This window comes from Ptiloglossa arizonensis, chromosome 7 (genome assembly GCF_051014685.1).
Source record: "Ptiloglossa arizonensis isolate GNS036 chromosome 7, iyPtiAriz1_principal, whole genome shotgun sequence".
NCBI classification, from domain to species: Eukaryota; Metazoa; Arthropoda; class Insecta; order Hymenoptera; family Colletidae; genus Ptiloglossa; species Ptiloglossa arizonensis.
This window is the reverse complement of record NC_135054.1, coordinates 12,352,953-12,380,489: the sequence shown is the minus strand read 5'-3', so window position 1 is coordinate 12,380,489 and position 27,537 is coordinate 12,352,953. Positions and strand designations below refer to the sequence as shown.

The 27,537-nt window shown below is 38.8% G+C and overlaps 1 protein-coding gene across 2 annotated transcripts; it reads right to left on the bottom strand.

The window, feature by feature from the left end:
- Positions 1-411: 411 nt before the first annotated feature.
- Positions 412-24,076, bottom strand: LOC143148915 (uncharacterized). 2 transcript variants are annotated; one of them, XM_076315735.1, is made up of 3 exons: positions 24,013-24,076; positions 3,837-5,031; positions 412-3,752 (listed from the first exon to the last, which is right to left on the bottom strand). In XM_076315735.1, exons 1-3 carry the CDS (start codon positions 24,028-24,030, stop codon positions 3,328-3,330), a joined length of 1,638 nt encoding a protein of 545 aa, XP_076171850.1. In that variant the 5' UTR covers positions 24,031-24,076; the 3' UTR covers positions 412-3,327. The 2 variants fall into 2 exon arrangements, with proteins under 2 accessions (XP_076171850.1, XP_076171849.1); XM_076315734.1 differs by having other exon boundaries at positions 412-5,031.
- Between the last annotated feature and the right edge of the window lie 3,461 nt (positions 24,077-27,537).

The window sequence follows — 27,537 nt, the reverse complement described above, 5'->3', positions numbered from 1 at the left end:
TCAACTTTCAGAAAACCAGCGAAAAAGAAAATCGACTTTCGACACAAGTCCACTTTATAATACAAGAACAGAAACAAAAAGTCAAATTACATGGAACGTTGTATAATATTCGTGAATTAACGTAAAACCGTTTTATTGGAGCTGTCAGGAAGCGGAAGTTCGGAATACGTTATTAAGTGTGCAAAAATTCCATTGTCAATTAATCAACGCACAATTGAATTGTAAAATGCGATGAAAGTCACGCAATTGGCCGTGTACGCGGACGAAAAACCGCGGAAGTTGTAAACATTTTTGTTATACTTACGATTCTCCTGAGCGCTTTTACTTTCCTTCCTGTACACCAGAAATCACGAAGCCTAACGCGGGAGTTATTCGTCCAGGTTTCGGAAGGGAAATAAACAACGAAAGGTATCATTACAGAATATCTTTCTTCGATCACGTTTACAAATAATACAAAAAAAAAAAAAAAAAAAAAAACAACTATAAACGTAAGAAACGTTTTCGTTACCGACATAGTACTGAACGTATAAATCGCTAGGGTAGCGCTGCTATAATATTAATGCTAACGAAAAAATATTTACAATGTGAGTAGAGAAGTGCGTATCGTCACTTCTGTACGGTACCATCGACGAGAAGCTATTAAGTACGTCGTTACGTAATCGTTGATCACTCGATTCGCAATTACGCGTATACCCATTTTTCCCGAACATCTCTGCCTCGTACTCGCGACTTTTGTCGTTGAATTTACTCACCTAGGGGGTTCAAGCTCACCGTTAATAAATAGACACGATAAATACAACGATCTTGACAATAATCTGTACCGCGTATAGGAGAAAGCATTCGTAAAAGTGGCCTCTAATGGCGGCGGACCTTTCGGTGCGTGTGAAATCTTTCCTCGTGATCGCGCGGGTCCACGCCTCTCGATCCCCGATCACCGCGCGGATTTCCATGGACACGTGTACGCGAGCACGTAGCTTTCCACAGAATCCGACTCGTAGGACGCATTAGGTTCGAATCGATTCTCACACTTGCGACAGGGAATGCAAATAGAAAGTTCGTCGGACTTGAATAGAATGTCTTTATGCGCCCAGACCACGCCAATGAAAGTACAGTCACTTCCCTTTAAACGTTTCCAGACTGATCTCAGTTTAGGCGAGCTTGCACGGTTTAACGGTTGCAAAACGACGTCGATTTTCTTCCCAGATAAGGAGCCTCGTTTGGTATAGTATATCGAATTGCGCGAGAATCGAGCGAGTGGTTGAATTTCAAGTAATCTTGAAAATGAAAACTCGAGTTTTCGATTCGATCAAAGTACACCGACCACGATGGAACGTTAACGAGTGAAATATTTCGTGAAATTCTCTTTGAAAGTCAGCGTCCGTGAAATTGAACGTGATGTAGTCGTTCCGTAAATTTCTACGAAGTACCTTCACGAAACGGGAATAACGACACGTTAAATGTTAATCTGAGTACCTAAAATACTGAAATAAGTTGCTTAGGTTCAGATTGACGCATCACGCCCGTGAGTTACACCTCGATTTGATTTTCCAGCGACGTGCTTCTGGGAAACGTTATCCTGAGCGATTGAACGTCGCACGATCGTTACGACAGCGAATGTTTATACGGTTCGATCCTACGGATCGATGTTTTGTAACGAAATCAGACGGTACGTGGGTCGGTGGCGTGTTTGAAAAGTTCGCGTGTACACGATGAATATTCTGGTCATGATGCGGAATCTGTGTTGTGTAGCATGTTACCGCGTAGATCGACGCGCTGAGAAATTGCCATGGTAATATATCTCGTGTGCACGAGTATTGCGTCAGGTCATTGACTTTCACTCTCTAACGTTAATCATTCTCTAGGTAAACAATGGAAAGATACTCTAAAAACTGCTCCAGAAATTAATGCCACTAATATCGACGTCATCGCAAAGATTCGCGATCGTGACGATAGATTGTCAAAGGGTTGAAAAAATTACGTCACGAAAGAAACACGTATCGCGATACTCGAAATTAGAAAGCGATACTTTCACGAGAACATATTTTATGCGAATGTAGATACAATAATAAGACTGTTACGAAGTTTTGAGAGCGGGGGTATTTTATAGGTGGGATTTGGGAAGAAATGTTCTAATAAATATTGATTCTGATATTGACACAGTCGCTTTAAATAATGACATGGATTATACCATGCTTTGAAATTCATATAGGAAGTTGAGTAATTCTGAAAGAACTTTTTTAGGTTTGACTTAATGAGCAGTGATGTTGAACCTCGTGTTTACACGAGGTGGAAACCAGGTGTGAAATAAAGTTATTATTGTTACATATGGCGTGACGTAATATGAACAGTGTAAATTGTGGTGCAAAATATTTGAGAATTACAATTCGGTGTGGCTACCGAAGAAGTTCACTTTGAAAATTTGATATGAAATGACGCTTCAATAAAAAGTGGTTTGTATCTTTAGAATGAATGGTTTCAGGACTCACGTTTGATGCAACATGTTTTGCAAATTTTGCGACAGAAATTTAACTCACCCTGAATGTTAAATTATTTCAGTCCTTAATGACATCCCAGAAGTAACGTACGAGTAGTACCGATCTTTTACGTACTTTGGTCGATATTGTCAACATCGTTATATTTATGCAATTTTACCGTGGATATTTGCAACGTGACAAATATTTTAACGCCGATGCATCGGGCTCGTGATGTTAGCTCATTCTTTGCGTACTGAACGTTATAATTCATTCACGTATAATGCATACAAAATCAAACACGTATGCACGATGTAATTACATATCGTTATCTCGGAGAATGTGGCAATGCGTCCGAATTCAATTTTCGGTTCAAAATTATGCATCGATCGGAGTAAAAGTAATTGTCGAACGAAATATATTTAATCCTTCAATTCTTCGTGTATGTTTTGTTCCGAGTCTAAAGTGTATGAAACATACTGCACGATATGTATCCGAAATATCGTATAATTACATCGCGTACGAAAACCATGCGAAAAGTACCAAGAAACGTTTCGTTGAATTTGTTAAATTATCGAGGCTGTGTTAACAACGAATAACTCGAACAATTGGTAATTCATAGAAATAGAATGAAACGGACATCTTGTGAAACGTTTCGATAACTGTTGGATAAGGTCACCAACGAAACCTTCAACACGGTTGATTAAATTCTGAACACGCGCGCACCAGGCCCGCTGATAGCACCATCTCGCCGGTGAAGTGCCGCAAAAGGCCTGGCATCGAGCAATACAAAAACGTTGTAGGTTTTCCCTCTAAATTTCGTAGGTCGAGATAAAGACTCACGATTCGAATTGGATCAGTAACCAGCGGCGCTAGCTCGAAGATAGTGATCGATCTGACCTACGGAAAGTGGTGCGCCGGCGGCATTGGAAGACCTTGCAGGTGCAACGTAGTAGAAGGATTGAGGTTGCGTCTGGGACTCGAGCAGCTGAAACCTCTGCGACTGTGCCGGTTGGGGTTGCTGTTGCTGCTGCTGCTGCTGCTGTTGTTGCTGCTGGCGTCGTTGTTGCTGAGCGTACAACTGCTGCGACTGTTGCAACAGTTGAGCCTGCTGTTTCCTGTACAACACTTCCTGTGATTGGCTGACAGCAGGAGCGGGGGCAGATTGGACCGACTGGGCAACCGATTGTTTATAAAGCGTGGACTGACGCTGGGACTGCTGGGGCTGCTGGGGCTGAAGCTGCTGGAGCTGCTGTAGTCCAAGATAGGACTGGGGCTGGGCTACGAACGGTTGGAGTTTGTGACTTAGGGTGAAGTCACCCACGGTTTGGGGTAATGTCTGATAAAGTTGGGTATTGTACTGACCGGTAGAGGGATCGTACACCAGCTCCGACTGGTAGATGGGGTCGCTGGCTGCGATCGAACCTTGGGTGGCTAATTTAGCCTTCGATGGCTGGGACGATGGTTGCACGGGCCTGGGACCGGCGGGCACGCCAACGGTGTTCACGTAACGCTCGAGCTCGGCGGCAAAGTCAAGGTGAGATGCGCTAGCTAACGTGGTCGTGCGTAGATTGGGCGATACGGTGGCTGCCGAGGGACGGGTGTAACCTAACGCTGGACGCTCGGTGCTACTAGGGGATACGTACTGCGCAGCTACTTGGGCAACGTGGGGTCGGGGGGTGATTGCGACCGATTGAGGCTTCGGGTGACGCGCTACTGGACGACGTGTGGTCGTTTCGAGTGCCTGATAGGCCGTGGAAGCGACCGTGGGTTGGGAACGAAGAAGCGGTGACGCAGTGCTCTGATACTGGCTCGTCGACGAGGCTAATCTGTAGAGAGCAGGACTAGCGGTGGGCGATGGCTCGTAGAGAGCTGTGGACGGTGTCGATTGAACGTAGGGCTGTTGAGGTGTTCTGTACGCGCCTGGTCTCAATTGCAACGGTTTCGCCAGGTCTTCTTCGCCCAATTCTTGACTGGCATCGTCGTCCAGTTGATACTGCGTTTGAAAGATCGTCGTAGGTGCTCGAGTGGTAGGTTGTTGATAAGTCGGTCTCACTGGCAGAGGTCTCGGTACTGGCCTTACCGCTGGATAATTGGCCGGTCCGTTCAGATCGTCATCTTCTTGTTTCTCCGCGAGATCCTCTTCGTCGTCTTTCGGTGCGTTCGGGTCGCAAGGATTCCCGGACACGTACGTGAATTCCCTTTTGTTACCGTCTGGATCGATGTAGCCGTATTTACCACGGACCACGCAATCAGTTCCACGGGTTTCCTCCTTAAACGAGCCGTCTGCTGCCTCGTAACCGAATGTGAAAGATCCATCGTCGTTTACCTTGTTGTAATTGCGTATCGTTTGTACTGGTGGCGGTTTGGATGGGTGCAGGGCGTCCTTCGAACGGGGCGAAGGAAGGGCACGGGTACGCGGTTGGAAGACTGCTGGATTGAAATCGTCTTCAGCTGCTTGACTGTCTTCTTCTTCGTAATACACTTGCGGTTCTGATATACGTGGCCGAAGCTCCGCTCGCTTTGCTTCGATTAGCAGCACGAGGCATGCTGGGATTACCTGCGAACAGGAATTATATTGTCACAATTTGGTACGTTGGTAGAATTATTCAATTATTTCGACCGCAATCGGGATCAAAACACGCAACAACCGTAGAATACGAGTTCGTTTTGTTTGTAATATTTTTCACTTCGGTATATTGAAAATTTGTAATTCTTGCCAAACGTATCAACCACTAGCAATACCATAAAGCATTCGTGGTCACTTGACACTTCACGAATTACTCTTCGATTCTTATTTTCATTCGGAACTGGCTACGAAATTAACTTTCATATCCTCGAACGTAAGCTTCGTTCCAGTTTGTCGTAATTTCAATAATTATCGTTAAAAGAACACACGTAACGGCACTTCTCCTTATTACCGGTGTCGTGCCATAAATCTATTTGTATAATCGTCGTCGGTGCACGGCTTCTAATTGCACGTACACGTGTAACGATGAGAAATGGTTTAGGAGATATTTTCTGTTTTTTTTTTTCTCGCCGCACGAATTCGGAAGCGGTTTAGAAAACAAGTAGTAACAGTCGTTGAACGTTGGACGTTCGAAATTACCAATATGCGACGGTGTTTCGTGTTCGAAGAGGGAACCACCTTTATCACGTCACACGCGCCGTAATCCAAATTGCCGGATTAGCGATAGAATGTTGGCAGACCAGTCCGTTATTCTAGTTTCCAGGTACGAAACCGGATCTGCATCGGTGTACGGTTTATACTCAATAGGAAACAGAAGATGGCGAGGAGAGAGCGAGTTTCGCGGATCGGTGAACTCGAGTACGCGCGAATGGTATGCGCGGCAAAATTCCTTATCGCTCGCTCGAACCAGGCCTAATGTTGCAAACCGTTCAAATGAACACCATGAGCCAGGTAGAGCAAGGAAGGAAAGTGCGATGTTGGTGAAACGTTGCGATACACGGATTTACTGGCACCCGATGCAATCTGTTTCGGTACGAAGAAAGGTGTTCGAATATTGTTTTATTATTCAAAGCAGCGGAATCGAGTACCGCGTTACGAGCGTTACATTTAGAGCAGTGTCAATGTTAAATTTTTCATCGGTTCTCGTGAAACTGACAGCATTTGGTCCTTTACTGTTGCGTTGATCGGGTAAATAATATAATATTGGGTTGTTCGGAAAGTCATTTCGTTTTTCGAAATGGACAATATATAATTTAATAAAATGTTCATGCATTTTAAAAAAATCGTGTTTCATTTTCACCAAAAAGAAGGAAATTACTTTGCGAACAACCCGATAGAATACGAAACAGTTTTGTTTACCTTTACGTGGGTAAAGGTGCGTAAAGTAATAACTAGGTGGGTGTAGAGCAATAATTTTGTTACAATGGTATTGGAAATCGAAAGTGATACAACTTCCGATGACATTAATTCACAGAGCTTCGTGAGAAATTGTTTCTGTAAAACCGTGAATTGTTTCGATTTACTGCGTGCAAACACTGAAATTCAAGGAACTGAGTTATGATTTCTAAATCATGTTGTTCGACGTAAACGTGAGGTTAAAAATATGATGAATGTATCCATACAGACAGTGAACATTTAAAATAGGATGTGTTTTGCAATCAACTTCATTCGCTGAGATTCTACAAAGTCGGATATTTACAACGCGAAAATGATTTCTATCCTGATATCGAAACGTTTGATGTTCTATAAATTCATGAAATTTTCGTGTAACAAATGGATGTGTTGATATATTTGTAGACAAACAGTATGAAATTTGTTAAAACTTTTTTACATACATTAAGAAACGAAAGAAATCTATAAAGGTGCTTCAAATTTGTGTACAGTTACCTAAATTGGAAATCGACCAAAATACAATATACACTAAAATAGAATCAATGTAAAAATTTATATTTTTAAGCAAAATAATGTAACAACGCAAAATTTTGTGAGATAGTTAGAAAAATGTAATGTTTGTAAATATACCGATATATAGCAAAAGAAATCGCAAACGTATATCGAAAACTCAAGTATTATTTGCAAAACCAAATATAAATATATCCTTCAATATTTCTTAATCGATTTGATTGCATTCACTACGTACTCAATTATTCTGTCTATCAAACTTTACCAATTACTTTACACTAAATATTCTCAATCGCAATTAAATCCACTTTTCAACAATCTAAACCCAGTATTTGCAATTTCACTGCCAGAAGAAAACAAACACAGAGTTCTAAAACCGAATAACACCAATAACACAAGTTATAAAAGATACGAAAGAAGTACACGACGAGAGGTACCCGAATAATTATTCCTTTTCGCAAGAAAACTGTTAAAATACATAGTCGAAGCCAGAAATTACAGTAAGCAACCTTCCCAAGAAAATTAATTCTGCAATTTTCTCCTGTCCTCTAGCATCTATAGATGCGCGTGTCCGCACTCATTTCCATATCGTCTGCCAATACCGTTCGAGTTCCCTTGTAATACTTTTCCCCGTAGTTGATTCATCCTTGGTAGGTTTTCCTATTATGAGCGAGATTTCCCATACCCGTCGTTGCTGACCGTATGTCCTTACGACAAGACGCGGCCCCGACTTCCGGTAGAGCGACTCGGTGGGAACCGCCCCGGCGCACACGTGTTACGTAATTTCTACTACTCGGTTGACCCGAATACGGGGCGAGGCAGGATTATAGCGGCGTGGTTACCGTGAGAGATTCAGATTCAGAGCGTCGTAGCTCGGCGTTGGTTCGCCACGCTGCCACGCCATCGTTTCTGGATCTCCTTGAACCGAGACGAGAGCAAGTGCTCGCACAAAAAGACAGCCGCGCACCACCACGCCTGGCGACGAGTCACAGGGAACCCTCCGACTGTCACTTTTAACTATCGTTCACGGCACGCGAATTATCGAACACCGATCCGCGTTAACCCTTTGCGGACCAGTGCCGCATATATGCGTTTGACGAAAACAGTCGATAGAGCCGAGAAACGCACATATGTGTCCCACCTAAATGCAAGTCGATGGCCGAGGTTAAGCAGAAATATGCGCTGGCAATTTTAAATGACTATCGCGGCAGGAGCTCGGCACCACGTACGGTTCACTTTGAACCGTCCTGTTCGCAAAGGGTTAAACTTCTACAGTTATTTACCGCTGACGGAACTTATGAGGAACGTTCGAGAAGTTCGCGACCTCTCGTACAATAGCCTCTTGTGTTGTCGCGGATACCGATGGGACGGGGACACGTTTCGATACAATCGATACATTTGCATTTGAAATTGTTACTCTTGTATCGAACCGCTCGGAGGAATGCTTCGAAGGAACGATTCGAGACTCGTCGAGACACGTAATTTTGTGGCGATAAGGTTTAGAAATTTCTATTACACGTACAGTGGAACGCGCGTGTTCGTTTATTTATTTGTATTTTAATTTATGAAACTTTCGGTGCTTGGGTAATTGGATGTCTAAGGACGTTTAGTAAGTGCACATGTAGAGTTGTGCGTGTAAGTGCATGTAGGTTTTAGAGTGGAGGAATTCCAAGATAATTTTCTTTGACAAAACTGGTTGAACGAAAATAGAACTAGTCGGTGAATAGTTTTAAGAAATTAATCGATAGTGTTTTTATCAAGAGAAATTAAGTTATTAGTTTCTTTTGGTAGCAGTCGACAAACCACGTGTATATGAATGAATATAATTGCATTTGTGTTTTTGTATCGTGTACGGTTGACAAGTCTTGTGGAAAGAATAGTCTAATTTGTTAGAGTGCAAGGAATGCAACTCGTTTTACACGCATCTCGGCTGTAGCGCATTATTGGCTAAAGTGGTAATGCATACTAATTGGATCTTGTAACGAAGAAAGTAAATGAGATGTATCGAGAACGAGTGAGATAATGCAAAGCAAGTCTCTGTAACGTCTCGTGGACCTTTTTCTGAGCAGTGCTTAGTACATGGAATTTATAATTAATTATATGTATAATATTAAGAATAAGTTGTTTAATAGGATGTTTAAAAGACCATTCGTGGTCCATAGTCGATATTCATCAACTATTCAAGAAAATAATTTTCCATAATCCAGAAAAAGAATTGATTCAAAATTGAGGAATGGATTTCCAAAAATTAAACGATTTTCGTTATTTGAATAATTGAAAACTCGTATAATAGACTAGTTAAATCGAATGATTCTGATGATACTCATCATAGTATGAATTGCCTCGACACTGCAAGAAATATTAGCAAGCATACTTTTTTAATATCAGCAACAACAATGGCGTACTCATTAATGCTGGTACGTAACAACTCCCAAGTATTGTGTTCAGGTACTAAACAGATATCGATAGAAGTTGTCACCGGTACTTTATCGATATTTGTTCGATACCTGAACACAATGCTTAGAGCTCAGAGTACATATCAGTATTACCGGTTATACCACTGTTCAACTACTAGTTAATATCTAAAGTGACCCGTCTGGCAAACAAGAAACTGTTCAAATCACGATTCAAATACATAATAATTTTCTATCTAACGCTCTTGTTTATAATACACTGTTGCAAATTCCCAATATTATTTTCGAGATTGTAGAAATTGGTCTCGAATGTTAACTAGATCTGCTCAAATTCCGAAAAGAGTACACCAATTCGACAACACGGAACACGTTGCCGTTGAAGTGCATTTTGTTTCCACAGCGAATAGAATTCTGCTTGTCACGAGAATTATTATATAAACCATACTTCTATGAACTGAATTCCTTCGATAAAACTGCCGCACGTTCGTCGACTTACAGGAAACTGTCATTTCAACTATCACTTTCAATGGTTATGCAGGCTCTGTGGCACCAATAACAGGGTTTCCGTTACTTGTAATTGTCGCGCAACTTCGGTTCCTTTTCTTCCATTTGGTTCCTCCGTCTGTGTATTTTATTCTTTCGTTTGTGCTAACTTCCTTTCTCTCTCTCAATGTGTACTCTTTCTTTGTCGTTCCACACATTTCCATCGTTCATTTCCTCGATATTTTCGACGCGAACTCTTTTTCGTTCAACGTTCGAACGTTCTCGAGTGAAACGAGAAGTCACGGAAAAAGCTGATCATTTTTCCACGCTCAAAGCGTGAAAATATTATTAAACATGTAGCACAGATTCTTCGTGTCTACGCGATTCTAATGAGTTTCTATTACACAGCAACGTATCGGCGTATACAATTACGCTGTGTCTTGTTTTGGTATGCTGCGGTATGTAGAACCGGCGCAGAATCAACGAGAGAAAATTCTTGCATAAAAGCGTGCTACACGCCTTTGGAGAGCCTACAGAGCGACGACGATTTAATTACTATCTTCGTTGCACGCGCATACCGGAAAGATTACGTTTATTAAATACAAGGAGGCAGTTCCTTCGCTTGCTATTATGCTTGATCTTTTTTTTCGTTCGTTTGAGAGCTACACTTTGCACGTGAAATATATTATTAATGTGATGTGTACGTGTAATTGATGTAATAATATATAGGTTGAATTCAGATTAGGAAAGAATGATTAATACGTTACTAGAAATACATTCAACGAATTGATCGTTTAGTTGGACAATGTAGAAGAATGAACGATGTATCAAAGACGAAAGTAATATTGTGTAATTCAATAGGGTGATAAATTTTATCGAACGTTTAACTCGTAGCACGTTGAAAATGTCAAAGTATCAGAGATTTCATTGAGATATAGTATCGTTTGAGCAGGTGGTGCTGTCAGTATTTTCAGCAGTATGTTCATACATTCTAAAATAGTCTATATAACTAGAAACTTGTTACAAGGACGTGAAATTTCAGGAAAAGAAATGAGTGTACGTATTTAAACGCTGCCGATAGTTTCGTAATACAATCTTTTCATGGTAATGTAATACAATATAGTTAGCAAAATTCATTAATACTCCTTCTTCTATCTTTGCAAGATATTGTAAGACCTGTTAACTTTCTTACGTGTGAATTTATAAATCATGAAAACTAAAGTATAAGTATAAGTTTTGTAGATATTCACATTCTAAGTTCAAAGTGTGTTTCAATAGAATTTATAGAAATAAATTAAAAATTCTCGTGTAATAGAAACCGATACCAAAAACTTTCTCAATTTGCACCCTTCTATATCATAACGAGCACTCAGTATTGTTTGGTGACTTACGTTACTGAATGTAAACATAACGACTACAATATCGTAATATATATTACAATACAGTGAAGTTTCGAAATACCTTTAGCCAAAGAAAGGTATACACTTTCTAAATTATCGTTTCACAAGAACAATTATTAAACAAATTTCCAATCGTGCAAAATTGATCCATAAAAATACAACCAAAACTGATATTCTCTCACTACCTTGATTCCTAAATTGAATATATAAAATTTTCTGCTGTATAATATATGCTATAATACATAAAAATTCGCAAATGCTATTTGGATTTCCGTGTAGTGCGATACGTATTTGAGTATCGTCATATTTCTCGAGATAGTATTGAATAAAATGGACGAACGAAACGAATAAGAGTCGACCGTATCCCTCGCTAGGTAAACGTCGTCGTAAACAGTTTCGTCACCGAATCAAACCGCTTGGCTTCGTATCGATGAACGAGAACTGGTCCTGCGGAATACCATCGCGAAGTCGCCGCGATCGTATCGTTTCGCGAAGCCTTCGAACGGAATCAGATTGTGTGTCTGAAACGATAACATCGGCGTCGTCGGTTCGATCGGTGGCGAACGCGCGGTCGTCGGAATATTCGAGACGCCTTTGGCACACGGTACGTCCTTGAGACAGGGAGGTACGTCGTTACGGAACTTTCGAACGATACGGTATGCATCATGTTCCCTCGATCGTGCACCGATTAATTTCCAGGCGACCCGTGATAAAATGCGGCCATTTTTTTTTTTCATCGCTCAGTTAGACCCGGATAACGTGTTCGTCGCTGACGAAACACCGTGATCACACAACGAACAAAGCTTTCGTAACAATGTGTCAGGGAGTAGTTCGAAGGTCGTGTTTAAAAGATCCGGACAGCTATCGTACGAATCTCCCTGGGTCGATGATAAAAAAGTTCTAGAAGGAAAAAACAAAATACAAATGAATACAAAGTACAGGTAAAGTTCTCAAGCAAACGCGTGAAAATCTGTTTCGAAACACGAGCAACTTTTACCGACCCTTTTAACGTCAAATAGTCCAAGGGTCTATATTTCACGTGCGAAAACAGCTGTATTTGCCATTATTATTTCCATTTAAGTGGAACAATAGTGCAAAAATGGAGAACAATAAGATGGAGGGAACCTGATTCGAAACTAGTAGATTTAATAAAATTCGATAGATGTATTTCTTCTCGCGAATGACGCACAAATAAATCAGCAGGAATGAAGGATCTCCACGATCGATCGAAAAGTGCCGTTTAACTGCCGAAGGAATCATCGATCCGTTTGATATCGAACGATCGCTACGAGTTCATGCTTCGTTTCGCGCTTCGCTTGATTCAGGACACTTTTTGCATTCGGAAAGAAAGGAATCTCAGCGATAACTGGCGCAAAGGTCGTAGAAAGAAAAATGTATGCAAAAGAAGCTTTATACTGCCACTCTACTAAGCAAATAGCGTTCACGGTCGAATAGCTTGAGAATGTAACGAAATTTGAAAAATCCCGACACGTTATCGTCGATCGAACGATTCAGGTAAACTTTCGTTGCAAAACGAGGGATAATCGAGAGCATTAAATCCACGAGGTAGGAAACCGGGTAGCCAAGTAGGATCCACTTTTTTTTCGTCGCTTATTATCCAGCCAATCATCGACGAAGCTCGATTAAAGTCGTAGGGTATCAGAAGAGCTCGCAACTGCGTCATTATTCTCGAGAGTGGAGCAGTCTGGCTCCGATAGCCAGGCCCACTGAAAGCGTGTACAGTCTAATGACTCTCCATCTGGTCTGGAAAATCGTGACGCCGAGGCAGGGCTCTGTAATCAGCGTTAGAGCATGCCAGTCACATACAGTGAGAGGTACGGATACATTCGGTCGATCCAGTTGGAAGCAATCGGCTCCGGTCTACCACGCCTTGTCTAGCCCTCTAGCTCTGACTTTCCAGAGAAAGGAAGAACAGTACTACCGCGTAAACCTGTCTCGGTTTAAAATACACCTACGAAAGTAAACGTTATACCCGGTCGCCTGGTCGTAGATAGACGTTTGCACGTTTTCACGGAATCTCGGTTGGTACCGTTTGTTGGCTAGGAAACGGGACAAAATGATATTAATAGCGGCAGAGATCGTTGCAATCCCTCGAGGGAATTAAATTCACGGTAGACATTTTGCAACATCGGTCAGAGAGAAATGCGGGCAATGCCTACGGTGAAGGGTAGAAGTTCCAATTTACATTTCTTGAAAACGATCTAGAAGGAGGATTTGGACATTTGACCGAGATTCGATCCAAATGCTCCCTACGAACGTACGATAAAGTTGTATTTCTCGTAGAATAGAAAAACGCCCCGTTTACTTTCATATCGCGATTAGACGCATTCTCACGATTTGTGAGAAATGTGGGCTGTGCCTTTGGGAGAAGGTTAAAAATTCCAGTTTTTATTTACTGTAGGAGAAACTGACGCAAGGAACGCGAATATTTGACTGACATTCAGTCGAAATACTTGTGATGAATTTTTGACGAAGTTACTTATTTTATGGAACGAAAAATCTTGTTCTTGATTTTCTAACGATTGCTGCTTAGGTGTAACGGTCAAGAGGTGTTTAATCGTGAGAAAGTTTCGGATCTCGAGTCTTTTAGGTATCGTTCACTTTTGTATGCAATTTTTTATGCAAGTATTGCAGGAAGAACAATGACTCAGAGTAATTGTGTCATATGGATTTCAAGTATTGTATTTACGGTGAAAAAAAGGAGCGCGGCGTGATCGACTCGCTCTGGACTATTCTTTCGAAAGTAAAAGTAAGTTTGTTGTTCAAAGAAGGCGGTAGCTGGAACCACCGTTCCTATTTGTTACAATTACTTTAATTTGTTACCATTATGCATATATCGCAAGAGAGAAGGAAAAATGTTGTTCGAAATATTATATACTTTCTTATTCTGTCATTTCAAATATATGTATTTCAAGAAGAATGAAATAGAAGTAACTTATACTATTCGTTTAAAGTTTTAAAATTTCTTTTCTCAGATTTAGTATAATTACATTTTTGAAAGTTGTAAATATATAATCGACAGAATATTTATTCTCGTTCAACTTTGTATTAAAGAGTCAACAATATGTTCGTAAATATTTCCAGAACCGATACGTGATTTTTCAAACACGATTATTGAACTGTAATGCATAACGAACGTAAATTACCGTGCAAATAAATTTAAACAAACAATATATAATATTTAAAATAACCGTTTAGTCATCTCTAAATTATTCAAATTAGAAAGAAAGAAAATGATAAATGAATGATCAAAATAGATTTAATAGATTAAAACACGACCATAGATCATTTAAACAGGAAATCGAAATGCGAGTATGAAAAGTATTCCGTTTAAAATTATTTGCCCGATACTTTGCATCGTAAAATAATGTTTATCGATTGTTCGCTGAACTAATCTGTACGATCGACGTTTCACGGTGTATACGAGTTGTAAAATTAAGTTTCGTACCATGGTGTTACAAGATAGTAATCTATCGTGGACGCTTCTTTCGCGATGAAGATACCTTGGATCGATGTTATCGCAATAATTGCACGCATCGGTTTGCAAACGGCAAGTTGAGAGTAGCGGTGAGTACGATACTAACAAACGATCACTTTCACGGTGAAGGTAAACCGTTGCATTTAGAGAGAAAAATCGGTGTGCCGGTAACTGGTCACATTTTCAGAATCGCATTCTCGACTGCAACAGCCTATGCGTACGCGTAACGCATAGCTGATCTAGATACGGCCCAAAGAGCCTTGCGTTTCATTATATCGCGTTACAAGAGAGGAAGTAGTTAAACTGTCTCGAGCAGACTTTCCTCGTTCGTATTTCCGTAGCGGAAGCTGTGCACGATCGATGACTCGTTTCAGATTAATTTACTTGGCGGCAAACTTTAATTAGTTGCCCGATGTAATGAATGGACCTTTCGTTGGGTCTCGACGTTATTAAACGTGGTGCAACCCGTACCGATTGACGCATAAGTAACATTAGCTGAAAACCATTAAATTACGAGGTTTATTAACGGCAAAGTGGAGCATGCACGTAAGTACGAAGAGTGTTGGAACTCTAATGAAAGGCACAGCTGCGCAGAGTCTTTTTCTTATTCGAAAATTTTACTTTCATATCGACCAAATAGCTGTATATAAACAGCTGAAACTACTGAAAATACAATAACAATTTTATCTAGTAATTTGATGTAAATGAGAATAAACTTAATAATTGGATATATTTGGGCAGAAACGAGGGAAGTTAGCAATACCTCAAACATCAAATTTCAAGGAAGAAAATATTTAAAGAATTAAACGTGAATCAGGAACTAAGATCCAATTTGTAAGTAACCGTTTCGATTGAATTTATATTATTACCATTATTTCGATACAAAATCGAGCACTTATTAATTGGAAAAGAATTCACATCCTTATGCGTGTGAACAGGAAATGTATGCACGTTTGATTACTAGCTGCTAAGTTTCTTCTCATCTATTCAGAATGCACTGAATCATAGCTCAGGAGTCATATATGCAAATAAAGTGACGAATGAAATTACAATACGAAGGAATAATATCGCGTTGTGGTGTTAAGTAAAATCTTCCGGGTTGTTGCAACGTTACCTCTGCGCATCATTTGATATAAAGACATAATAATGAAATCATAAGTAATCGGTTAACATAATTTAGTAACATTCTGATGCCACTACGATGTCTGTGGCGCAGTGCCTCGGGCCTACACGAGTCAAGGATCGTGTTTCAAGGTTTCGTACGAAAGATTTACTTTCAATAGATGTTCGTGATATTATGATCGAAATGACGTAAATGTAAACGTGATTTAACGTACTAAAATAAAAATGAATAGTACAAGTCTCAATTTATTGGGATATTTCAGTCTAGAAAAATATTTCAATCTTTTCAAATGTCAATCATGGATTGGCCAAGCTGGTCTAAATAATGGTATTACGTAAAAGATATTACAGCGTTAAATATTGCACGATTTTAGTCATTTTGCTTCCTGTTATTTTGTAAACTATTCATAGAAAGAAACTTTACGTATCAATACATCGCAAACTTTCTACGTGCTGATTATAAAAATATATTTTACACTTCATCGCGTTTTTATAGTCCGTTTAGTATATTTTTAGAACGAGTTGCGAAAAAATGACGTTTCTTGACATTTCTGCGAATGTGCTTTTTCATACTTTTCCTTTTCTATAAGTATTCTTCTTCGTACTCTTTTCAATCGACTTCACTATTATACAGAGCCACTTTTATTCTCATACAGACACTATTCAAAAATATACAATTACAATTACATGTAAATTTGCAGTATTTTCCTTTCCAATTATTTCACCTTTATACATTGTTCTCAAGTGTCTGGTAAACAATATCGTATCGAAGATGATCGAAAAAGTGAAATCGAGAAGGTCGTGAGACCATAATGAATTACTCGAATCGACCAACAATTTACATCGACATCAAAACTTTCCAATTTCTTTCAACAATAACCACTTACTGTGTCCAATAAATTAAAGTTTCGGTATATAAAACACGAAGGAACTATAAAAGAACCTAGCTCTCGGGGAAACTTTGACGAAACCTTTATCAAAATGGCAGTCAATGTGTCAATGCACGAGTGGTTGCAACGGATGCAGGGAACCGTCGAAGAAGCTGCACAGTCAGCGACACGTGTATAATTCAAAGCGTATTTCTCAAGATCCGCGCACGACGTACGGTCTGCGTCGCGAAGGAGGATGCAAGATGATACACGCGTTGTCCCGTTTCCCGGCAATATGTATCCGCCGGAAACGAGAAAGATGTGAAAGGTTGGAGGAACGTGCCTGCGCTCGCGCTATGAATGCTGCACGCGGTGATTGTTCCACCGCGTAAGGTCGGTGGAAATATTTGAAAGTGTAAAGAGCGAAACGTTCCCGTTGAGAAAAGCAGGGCCCAGCCAAATGCACGGTGAAAAAGCGTATAGAGTCTAAATATGGTTTCGTGTAGAGCAGCGAGAGTGAACGTGACTCATTTCGTATGGGCGTCGAGAGCTCAGCATTGGTATGCAGGACCTCTATGCCCTTGTCTTATGAGCATACTCGTCGTTACTCTCGCGCTCGCTTTTTCCAATCGTTCGACGACCGTTGGAAAGCGGACAGCGAATTTGAAAACCCCCGACCAGCCATTGTTAATCGTTCTGGTTCTCGTTACGGTCCCGGTTCAATGGACGTCCCGTTGTCATTTGAATATTATACAATGGAATTAGTTTAACGAATGTAATAATCACTCGAGTCGATTCGTTTGTCGGTCGACAAACGATGTTTCGAGCTATTCAGGAACGATTTCGTATTGGAGAGACTGCAATGCAAATTGATGGTAATACGCGACACCTATTTCGCGAGGATGTTTCGAGCGTTGTGTTATATGCTGGTTTTAACTTCGTTTTAACGTGTCTGTACAAGTGGTCGTGCACGCGATGGAATGTTTCGAGTAATTTAATATTTAAACGCACGTGTACGTGTCGGTACCCTTGAAGAGGTTCACGATGATTGGAAGTTTGAGCGAAGGAAGAGCAATAACTGTATACCTAAGTGTAGGTATACTATAATATCTAGATTGAAAGAATCTTAGATGCATGTTTCTCAATAGGAATATTCTTTAGAATATAGAGAGTCTACATTGGGGGATTTACCGAAGTAACGATACTAATTTGTACATTTTCGATTATTGGTTGAAATTTGTAAAGTCCCTTCTCGAGAATATTATCGGGGACGAATCCAATACGATCGTAGTTAAAATATTGAAAACACTTTAAGTGAAAAAGTTTCGCGATGAAAAAAGAAACGAAGGTCGCCCAACGCTCGGGTATCGATGATGAAAGTAATCGTTACCGGCAACTGTTATCGCGTAATAATCGCTCGAGTCGTTTTCACGATTCCCCGGCACGCGGTCGGCTAGAAATACAAGAAGGGAATAATTGAAAAAAAGAAAAAGAAAACAAGTTTCTATCCAAGGTGGATTAAGGAAGCATAAGTAAATTAGATACCGCGCGTACGAGCACGTTGTGCATTAGTGTACCGCGGATCAGCGAAGCGTGACCACGTTTAACCCTTGCCTTGCATTTTCACTCCCGCTGTTTCCATCACGGTTTCCCACACTTCGTTTTGTATTTCGTTTCTCACATTTCACCGTCTCAGACACGTTGAAAATTTCTCGCGACCGAGAGCCGGTGCTCGTAGCCAGCGACGTGTGTCTTCCTACGAGCGAAGAAGAAAGAAAAAAAAAACCAGAAAAAAATGTGTAACGAGGTGTTGAAAGTAAACTGTCGCCACTTGGCTGAAGAGACATCGTCGACAATAGCGACAGACAGGAAATCATGCATCGCGTAGCATCCGAAACGTGGCCTCTCGCGTTCACCAGAAACGAATCGATACATCGTTACGATTTCCAGAACGAGTCACGCGCCAGTTGCTCGAACCTCGACAAATTCGATATTCGATGGTTTCGAGCGACTTTTGCCAACGAAATTACGAAAGCTTCTGGACATACATCATTTAGCGTCTAATTAAGCCGCAAAGATTATTCCAAGGCCCGTGACGAGACGCAAGACCGAGAAAGTCCGCGTTAGATTGTTAATTAGAAGGATTTGTTATCGTCGTGGATCCCTGATGAATATACCGCGCTGTAATGAACCTTGTTGGAGTTGTTGCGAGCCTCGGTGCGATACTTTTTAACAAATGCGGTGCTTCCTGCGCCGTACTATTTTCGCTCTCGCTTTTCTTTTTTTTCTTTTTTTTTCTTTCCAAGGCTCGACTGTCTAATGAGCCTGTTCCTGCGAAGGCGTGCAGAAACGGGAAAGTCCGTGCTAAAACACCGTTTACTGGAAACAGTTACCGTACCGTTCCAGGTTACACCGATTTCCTAAAAGCCACTCGCGTTTCAACATTCCCGATTTGTTCTATTTGCCATCGGCACGGGACGTGTATGGCCGTTCCCGTTTAATTTAATTACGGCCTGGTGAATTCTTCGTAAATTTTCGCCACGCCGATCACCGTGCCGATGTTGACCCGCCACGTTCCGTTCGATCGTTGATTTTCATTAATACGTCGCCGGTGATTTTCTTCCTGTTGTGCAACGAGAAAAACGATCGTAAATCCTCGAATCAACGACCGATCGGACAACGCCTAGACGTATCGGTGTGTTCGTTAGAGAGTGTGAGTCGATGCTCGATGACTGTTCGTACTCGAAGAAAGCAACCGAGATTTACCCCCGAGTAGTACGTATTAGCCTCGCTTTCGCAATTTACTGCCGGACAGTTTCTCCGCCATTGGTTTCTATGAGCCGAATCTAGGTCTCGGTGACGACGCGTTCAACAACGATGCATCGTTTGCTACCATGAGCACGTTTCCGTCGAACGTTCGATCGGACGCGTTGATTTTTATCGATCGTGAGGTAGGTTCGTGTACATCTTTTCGTTTCATTCACCAATCGACGATCGTTTACAAAGAATCGATCCATCGAATGCAATTCGTTTATACTTTTTATCCAATTGGACGTTCGATTTTGGTTTTTAGATATTCTTCTCCTTGTTAATAAGAGAACGAAATGAAAATAATTGACATATTGGGAACTTGTAAGTATAGATCGAATGTCGAGATGTATACGATAATTTTGAAATTGATATTTTTATATTCAATTTGATAGTTTACGTATAGGTGTATACTTATGAAATTACGTAACGATCTTCCTCGGTATATTTTACAATGTAAATTTACGATTTGTCGGGAAATTTTTCGATCGAGAATCTTATCTGAAATTTAAATCCAAAAGAAGTTGGAAGAGATTCTTGGAAATTCTTTTGGTTGTAAATACATGTTTAACGGATTTATGTAAAAGAATGTAGTATGGGTTCATATGTTTAGGACAATTTAACGCGTTGCTAACGAGCAAACTCATTTGTTAAAGTTTTCCATTATTTTGTTGTTTCACGGAGAGAAATAGAAACGTTAGTTTAGCGTAAAAGTATTTTCAAACGCAAAATTATGTTGCAAGTTTCTCTACAAAGCGGTCGTTAGGGGTTTACAGTAAGTGTTTTAAACCGCAGGGAACATTTCTTCTTTCCATAAAAATGCTATATGCCTAGCTCTGTAACTTTTACGTACTATGAGTTCAAATAATTGTTGCTGTTACCGTGTTATTAAGAATAATAGTTCCAGTAAGAATGTAAAGATGTATAAGGATACCGGTATAAAGTTTTGTCAGAGAGTTATCTTACATGGTAAAAGTCCTTTAAATGTCAAAAGTGCATGTACCATTAAAAGTATGTGGAAATTGTATAGAATGTTTTGTCATGCTATTTGATGGAAAGTCACTGTCAGTTGTTTATAATCGTGGAATAGAAAAGCGACAGTTTCACTTCGAACAAATTATCCAGAACTCTGAAGAGCATTAGGTTCGTGTTACTTATTATTACGAATACTGTTCATTTTACTAAGAACTCGTTGTCACGATTTGACAGCTTTGTATTAGTTTTTTCATTGTTCCTTTAAAACGGAATGCATATTTTTTTAGATCGAAGACTACTTATGAAAATAATGCGTTGTACATTTTATGTTGTACGTTTTATGCGTTGTACGTAGATTTAACGAGGATCGAAACTGTTAAATATACTAAAAACAGGCAGGAAGCATGTATGAAATATTCATATCAACTTGTGGTGGCGGGTCGGTTTCGATTGCGTACATCTACTGTTATTTATGATCGACCAGTCGAGAGTAAAACGAAAGTGAAAAGCGTATCGATCGATTTTCACTGTAGAAATCGATCCGTAAGCCCAATGGTGCATTATATTTTGATAGAAAGAATAGGTGCAAAGTGTAAAAGGCACGTATATCTGCAAACAGTTTACGTTCGAAAAATTTAACAAAAAATTTTTAATATTATATGAAATTTGCAAAATTAATCGTTCATGTTTTTATATTATATTAAATTACAATATTACTTTTGAAACGATTTAATGTATCGTCTTCTGAAGCAATTTCAAATTTTTGACTTTGGAAAAGAAATTGTAACCATGCGTACAACAGATTCTTTAATTAATTTTTTGTAATATATTTACATTTGAAACATGTTGCTTTAATGTAATACATTCATTGATCAAATTCGTAATATTTATAATGTACAAATTAACTAGAATGTAATTTACGAGGTCTGTGTACAATAATTTGAATAAATCGAAACTGAAATCCACGACAATGAAATTGAATGCTGATTTATTAGTATAAAAAACTTTTTTCTTATTTGAAATAATAGGCCTCGTACGAAATTGGTGAAAGTTGCTATAATAAAATCTACCAGTTTACCAGATTGCTATCTTTCATCAGATCCAGTATTCTCTTTAACGACGTTACTAACAACATCGTATGAGATAAAAACATACAATAACGATCTCAAGTCACAGCAATAGCTAGAGAATAATCAATTGCAGACTACTGGAAATTATTATGTATTAGAATATGAGAATAATTGTAACGTTGTAAATTAATTCTGATCTTATACGTAGACGACGTAAGAATCACTTAAGGTGGAAATAATTGAAAATTTAACAGAATAAATTGTTCCTCGTATAAATAAAATAGTATAATCTATAGCTACGGTGCAACTGTTTTACGTAACAAGGAGTCATTGAACTCGCAACTGGAAATAATTCATCGATGGTTCGAATAACTAGAAAATTCATTGTTATTTAATTTCATACGGATTGGGTATGCCCCCCTCCTATATTTCCTCCTCCAAAATAATCGTAACAAGGGATTAAAAAAACAAAAAAATTGAACTTAAACGATTTGTATTTCTTTTCGTATTAATAATCGTCGCACAGGAAAAACGGAGAAATTAAAGTTTTACTCGCGTTTCTATACACGTTTTCGCACAATTAATTGTTCGATCTCACGCGAGAGGTTCATAAGTGAAACCCAGAGTGGATGAAAGTTCCCACAGGAATTAAAAAGGAGAGAATGCTTCTTTGAATGTATAAAGAAAATGCTTTCGTTAATTATGATTAATTTTCTATGAATGGCGACGCGTCGACACGAAAGGCGACACAAAATTGCAACACTTTCGTTACTCCATATACGTACTTGTTAATCCATAACGAACCACAGTCACATCAGAGAATATTTAAATGAAACGGAAATTGACCAATCTCTTTTTTCACTAATAAATAATTAAATTCATTTTTGGATCATCATCGTTTCCACGCGAATACTTTCGAATTTTCTAAATGTAGTAGATTTCCTTTGTAATTAACACAACAATTATACAGAAATATAGGATTAAATGCTAAATGGATAAAATAGTGACATAATTTAGGCCACGTTTTAATTTTGGATTGCATCGAAAGTAGATTCTAAAAAAAATTTTGTTCGATAAAAATATATTTGTCTGTTTTGTGAGTGACTCGAACGTTCGCATGTACAACAGAATGAACACTGTGTACATGGGGGTTTGAATGGATTATTGTTCGAAGAATACATATATGTGGTAACGGAAATTATCCTCTGCTACATGAATATCAGCAGCGACTGTGGGAAGAGACCCTTTTTCCATTCAATAAATATTTTACACAACTTACGTATTGCGTGAATTGTCTAAAGGAGTGTATAGCAATAACGAGTATAGTAATATAAATTTATAATTTGCAATCATTGAATACGAATCTCTAATTTGTAGTTAATTTAATGATGATGTTCGAAGAAAAATTTGATCGTTATAAAAATGAGATTATTAATCAAAAATGTTTCCGATACTTTGGAAAAACAGCGAATAGCATCTCGATAATTTACACAACGAATTGTAACAAGTAACAACGCTTAAATTATTGTCGATGCGAGTATTAATACCGTAAAATAATAAATTCACGAATGCCAGTTTCGTATCGAATTGTAATTAATCTCCCTTCTACACGAATAACGAAGACTACGTCTTTAATCCGAGTACGTTACTTAACGTTATTTGTAAACACAACACGAAAGTCTGTCGAACGTATTCCGATCACACTTGGTTGCATAATTCTTGACAAAAGCTGCCTCTTCGAAACCGGCAGCGCTATCACTGACCTGGCATTGAAATCACCAACAGGCGAGGAACGTGCCAACACCTCAAGCGCGATATTTAAATGTATAGCAATACAAACGTTTTCTCACCACCGTTTCAAAAGCTATATCTCTTCAAAATTGTAACACTTACAAAGTATACTCGATACATAAGTTACTTTACATAAAATAACACCATTGATTAACAACATTTCCCGAGTATACACTATTCAATTCTACTTCGATATTCCAACAGGAATAATTCTACAAAAAAATAATCCAACTGCCGTGCAGGAAGTACGTCAAATACACCGTAGAATGATTTAAAAAATCTCAATTCTACTTCGATGTTCCAACAGAAATAACTCTACAAAAAAATAATCCAACATCACTGCCGTGCAGGAACTACTTCAAATACACCGTAGAATGATTTAAAAAATCATCCATTCGAGTGACCCTATACAATACCGAATAAACCGAAAGCTTAGTGTACTATGCGTGTTAAGCACTCTGTGACAATAATATTGTATTAACCGCGCGTGTATCTTTCACCTTCGGTATTCCATTCGTTCTTCAAACTTGTCTGGAAACTCGATCCACCGATTGTCTCGAGTGTATAGTATCTACGAGTAGACAACTGGTTGTAAAACGCGAGCTTGTCTGAGATACTTTGTCAATGGAACACCGGACGAGATATTCGTTGAAACAATGCACGCTGGACCAGCCATACGCGAAAGCCGGGGTTGGACAGTGAGACCAAGACGAGATTACAAAAGGCAGGCCTACGTACCAGAGATATAATCCTCATGATGCACGCGTTGCGGTAGAGGAGGGTACAAGTAGCCGGGAAACGATCCTCCGTGAGTTTCACTGAGAGAGTGCAGTGGTATAGTGCGGAGCTCGGTCCTTTATAACCTATACGAACGGTTTTGCTTATAGTGGGGGCTCCCGTGGATAGTGACTCCGTCCTTTTCGACTCGACGGCGTGTAACACCCTCAAATTAGATTCCCGGAGGCCGAGACACGGCATGGCCATTGCCAAACCAGAACGTCCACGGATCTGACATTGCCAAATTGTATGGGAGTACGTGAACGTAACTTGCATTATGCGAACGCGCGTGAATACGGCCAACCGGCATGAAACGCGTCCAGCTTGTCCTATATAGGTCGAGCTCGCTGAACGATCGACAGAAGTGTTTTACAACCGTGAATCGATAATTATACGGTGGTCACGGCTGCGAAAGTATTTCAATAGCGGCGAATTAATTGGACAATGTGATTCTCGAGCGTGAATGAACGATTTTACGGGATTTAAATTCACGAAACGTTTCGCAGCGAAATCTCGATTATCCGGAATCTCGAACAGGACACGCTGTCGGGAGCAACTAGTTTTTGTAGAACGATCCGAATTTTGTCGGTGAAAATTTGTTTCCAGGTAACGCGAGACGGAAAGTTTCGCACGAAAATTTAATTTTCACCGTTCTACGTTCCCATTTTCTAATCTTTTTTCTTCCCTACCAACCGACCAAACGTATTCTTCTTAATATCGTTTCTCCGATGAAATTACTTTCTACTTAGGTCGGGTCCTGTTTCAAAGCTATTTCTATGACAGTAAAATATATCATTAGAAACATCTTTCTCTTTGTCGTATTTGTATCTTTCGACAATTTACTCGGTAAGTTCAACGAACCTTACCTGATCTGTCGTATCATTTTCTAATCATTCCCTTAGATCGGTCATATTGTAAAAAATACGTGGAACGTTTCTTTTCGTTTGGTAGAGACCATTAGTCGGATAATCAAATATTCGTTGAATTAAAGTTTGGACAATTCAATACTCGAATTGGTAATTCCGGATCTGTTGTATTATGTCAGAATTGATAATGATTCAGCATGGTCAATGAGAACGGTTCTTTAACGTTCATTTTATTTCAATTCGCGACTGAGAATGTATTGCAATCGAAAGAATGCTTTCGAATTCTAATGTGATTTTTGGGTGTGACAATTTTAGAAGAACGAGATTGTAATTTATTATACATGTAAACTGCTATAGAGGGAATTGCGTAGTTTTGTTGGCAAAACAAAATTGAAATCTCATTGTTTGCTTTAATAGGGAAATTTATCTACATTGTCAACAAAATTTGATTAATTGTGTTCAAGTAAAGACATATATTTTCTTTATAATTGTTTTCTTTGTGATCTTTCGAATAATAAAGAAATTTTATTTTATTTTACAATAACATACCATCAACCTATGGTACGATAATAAATACCAAAATAATTTCTAATTGATTAAAACACTAGGAAAATGATTACAAATATGCACACCGGTTTAATGGAATAATAAACGTTATCAAGTTTTATTTATTGCAGCGTAGAAAAGTGGTTGATGCAAATTACCAGTAACTCATTATAAAGCGTAGTTATCCATACCATAATTTAGTGAAAGTAAATAAGATTTGAATGAAAGTGACGGCTGCGTATGCAGAATAATCAGCATACATGTTATGAAAATTAAGATGTAACAAATTGTAATGAAACAGCAGTCAAATGATTTTATACAATGATTTGATATTAGAAGCTCAATGTTGCTTGTATATTCTTTTTGTACGTGTTGCTATTTTTTTAAATCTGAAGATTTGTAATTTTTCATAGTTCTGACCATAACTGTATTCATACTAAACAAAATGCTGTTTGATTTGTTTGTTTTAGATTCGCAGGAGAGTCGCAATCGTGTCACAATGCTAGGCATATATTTTAAAATATCTTGTAAATGTGTTTCGGTGTCTTTTACAATTGTTATTATTTTGTATTGAAAAAAATGACGAGTACTCCCAGAACATGTATCAATGTTTGATATAATTGTTGCATTAAAAGTTACTACGGTTTTTTTCAGAGAAATATGATCAAAGAAATGCTTCTTTTTGTCCCCAAAACCAGAAGACCCCCTTAATAAATATTATATTTAACGTCTTCGAAGTGTGATTTAATTGGATGTTAACTGCAATGAATGCACTTGGCGTGAATCCCCACGGTGCATCTGTTAGAAGAAAGTACCGTTGATATCGCGTGGCGGGATCATCGATGATATCTAAAACGCCTTGAAATTGCTGCATTTTAATTTGGGAGAGCTGTTGTAATTGATGTTCTTACTTCACACGCTGTATGCGGAACAGTCATGGTCTTTGAACCATAGGAAGGTCAATTTTGACTTTCGTTTTCGATTTTTATTCGAAATCATTTTACGAAGCATTGCCCGCAATTGCCACAAATTTTGCGCGAATTTTCTACCGAAAATTAATTGCGAATTGCTCGATAATAAGCAAATAGAACAACTTGTATGGACTTTGAATTTTATCGAGTTGGATTTTGGTATATTATTGGGTTCAATTTGATCCGACATGGAAGCTTAAATTTTAATAACTTTTTTTATAAAATAGTCCATGTTATTAAATTTTATTATAAACTGTGTTTGTCAAAATGTGTTGAAAATTAAAACGACGATCCAAGTTAAACTGACTTATTGTAGGTACGATAAATATATTTCGTTATTGACGTTATTTTAAAGTGAAAATAAAAGGGTACAAACTTTCCCTTCAGAAAAGTGTATTAAAAATACATTGAATTTAAAAAGAATGAATACAAATTTAGCTACTAAATCATTGCAAATTTTATTCCAATAATAACACCACCTTCGTATTTAGAAAGCAGTACCACAGTCTAATTAAACAATGAAATGTAATATTGTAAAAAATGTGAAAAGCAATCCTTTAAAATTTACACGCTACAACACGCGGAAAATTATGTGCAAGGTAATACGTGCTTACGGAAGTAATTAATCAAAAATTCTTGGGAACTCCGTATGCACTAAGTTCCAACAAAATTGATGCGAACATTTAAACTATCGAACAATCGTTAATAATATCGCAATATCGTATTTAGAAAGTGAGTCTGCGATCTAATTAAATATTGAAGAGTAAAGTAACAAATAATGTTAAATACGATAGTACGTACGAGCATGTTTGAAACTATACGCGAAATAACATACGAAAAATCATCTATAGGACATTACGATGCATCGGATTAATTAGTCAAAATTAATGAAAAGAAACTTGAGCAACCGTTGCAAATTTTCCTGTTATATAGAAAGTGAATTACATTAAACCACCATTAATTTTTATCCGTTGCTGATATCAACGCGACATAAAACACTGGCAGACGAAATGTAATCGATAACACGAACAGCCTGCTTTATCGATCATGATTTATGCGCGATCTGGAAGCCGGTTTCTTGGAAAAGAAAAAAAAAATGCATT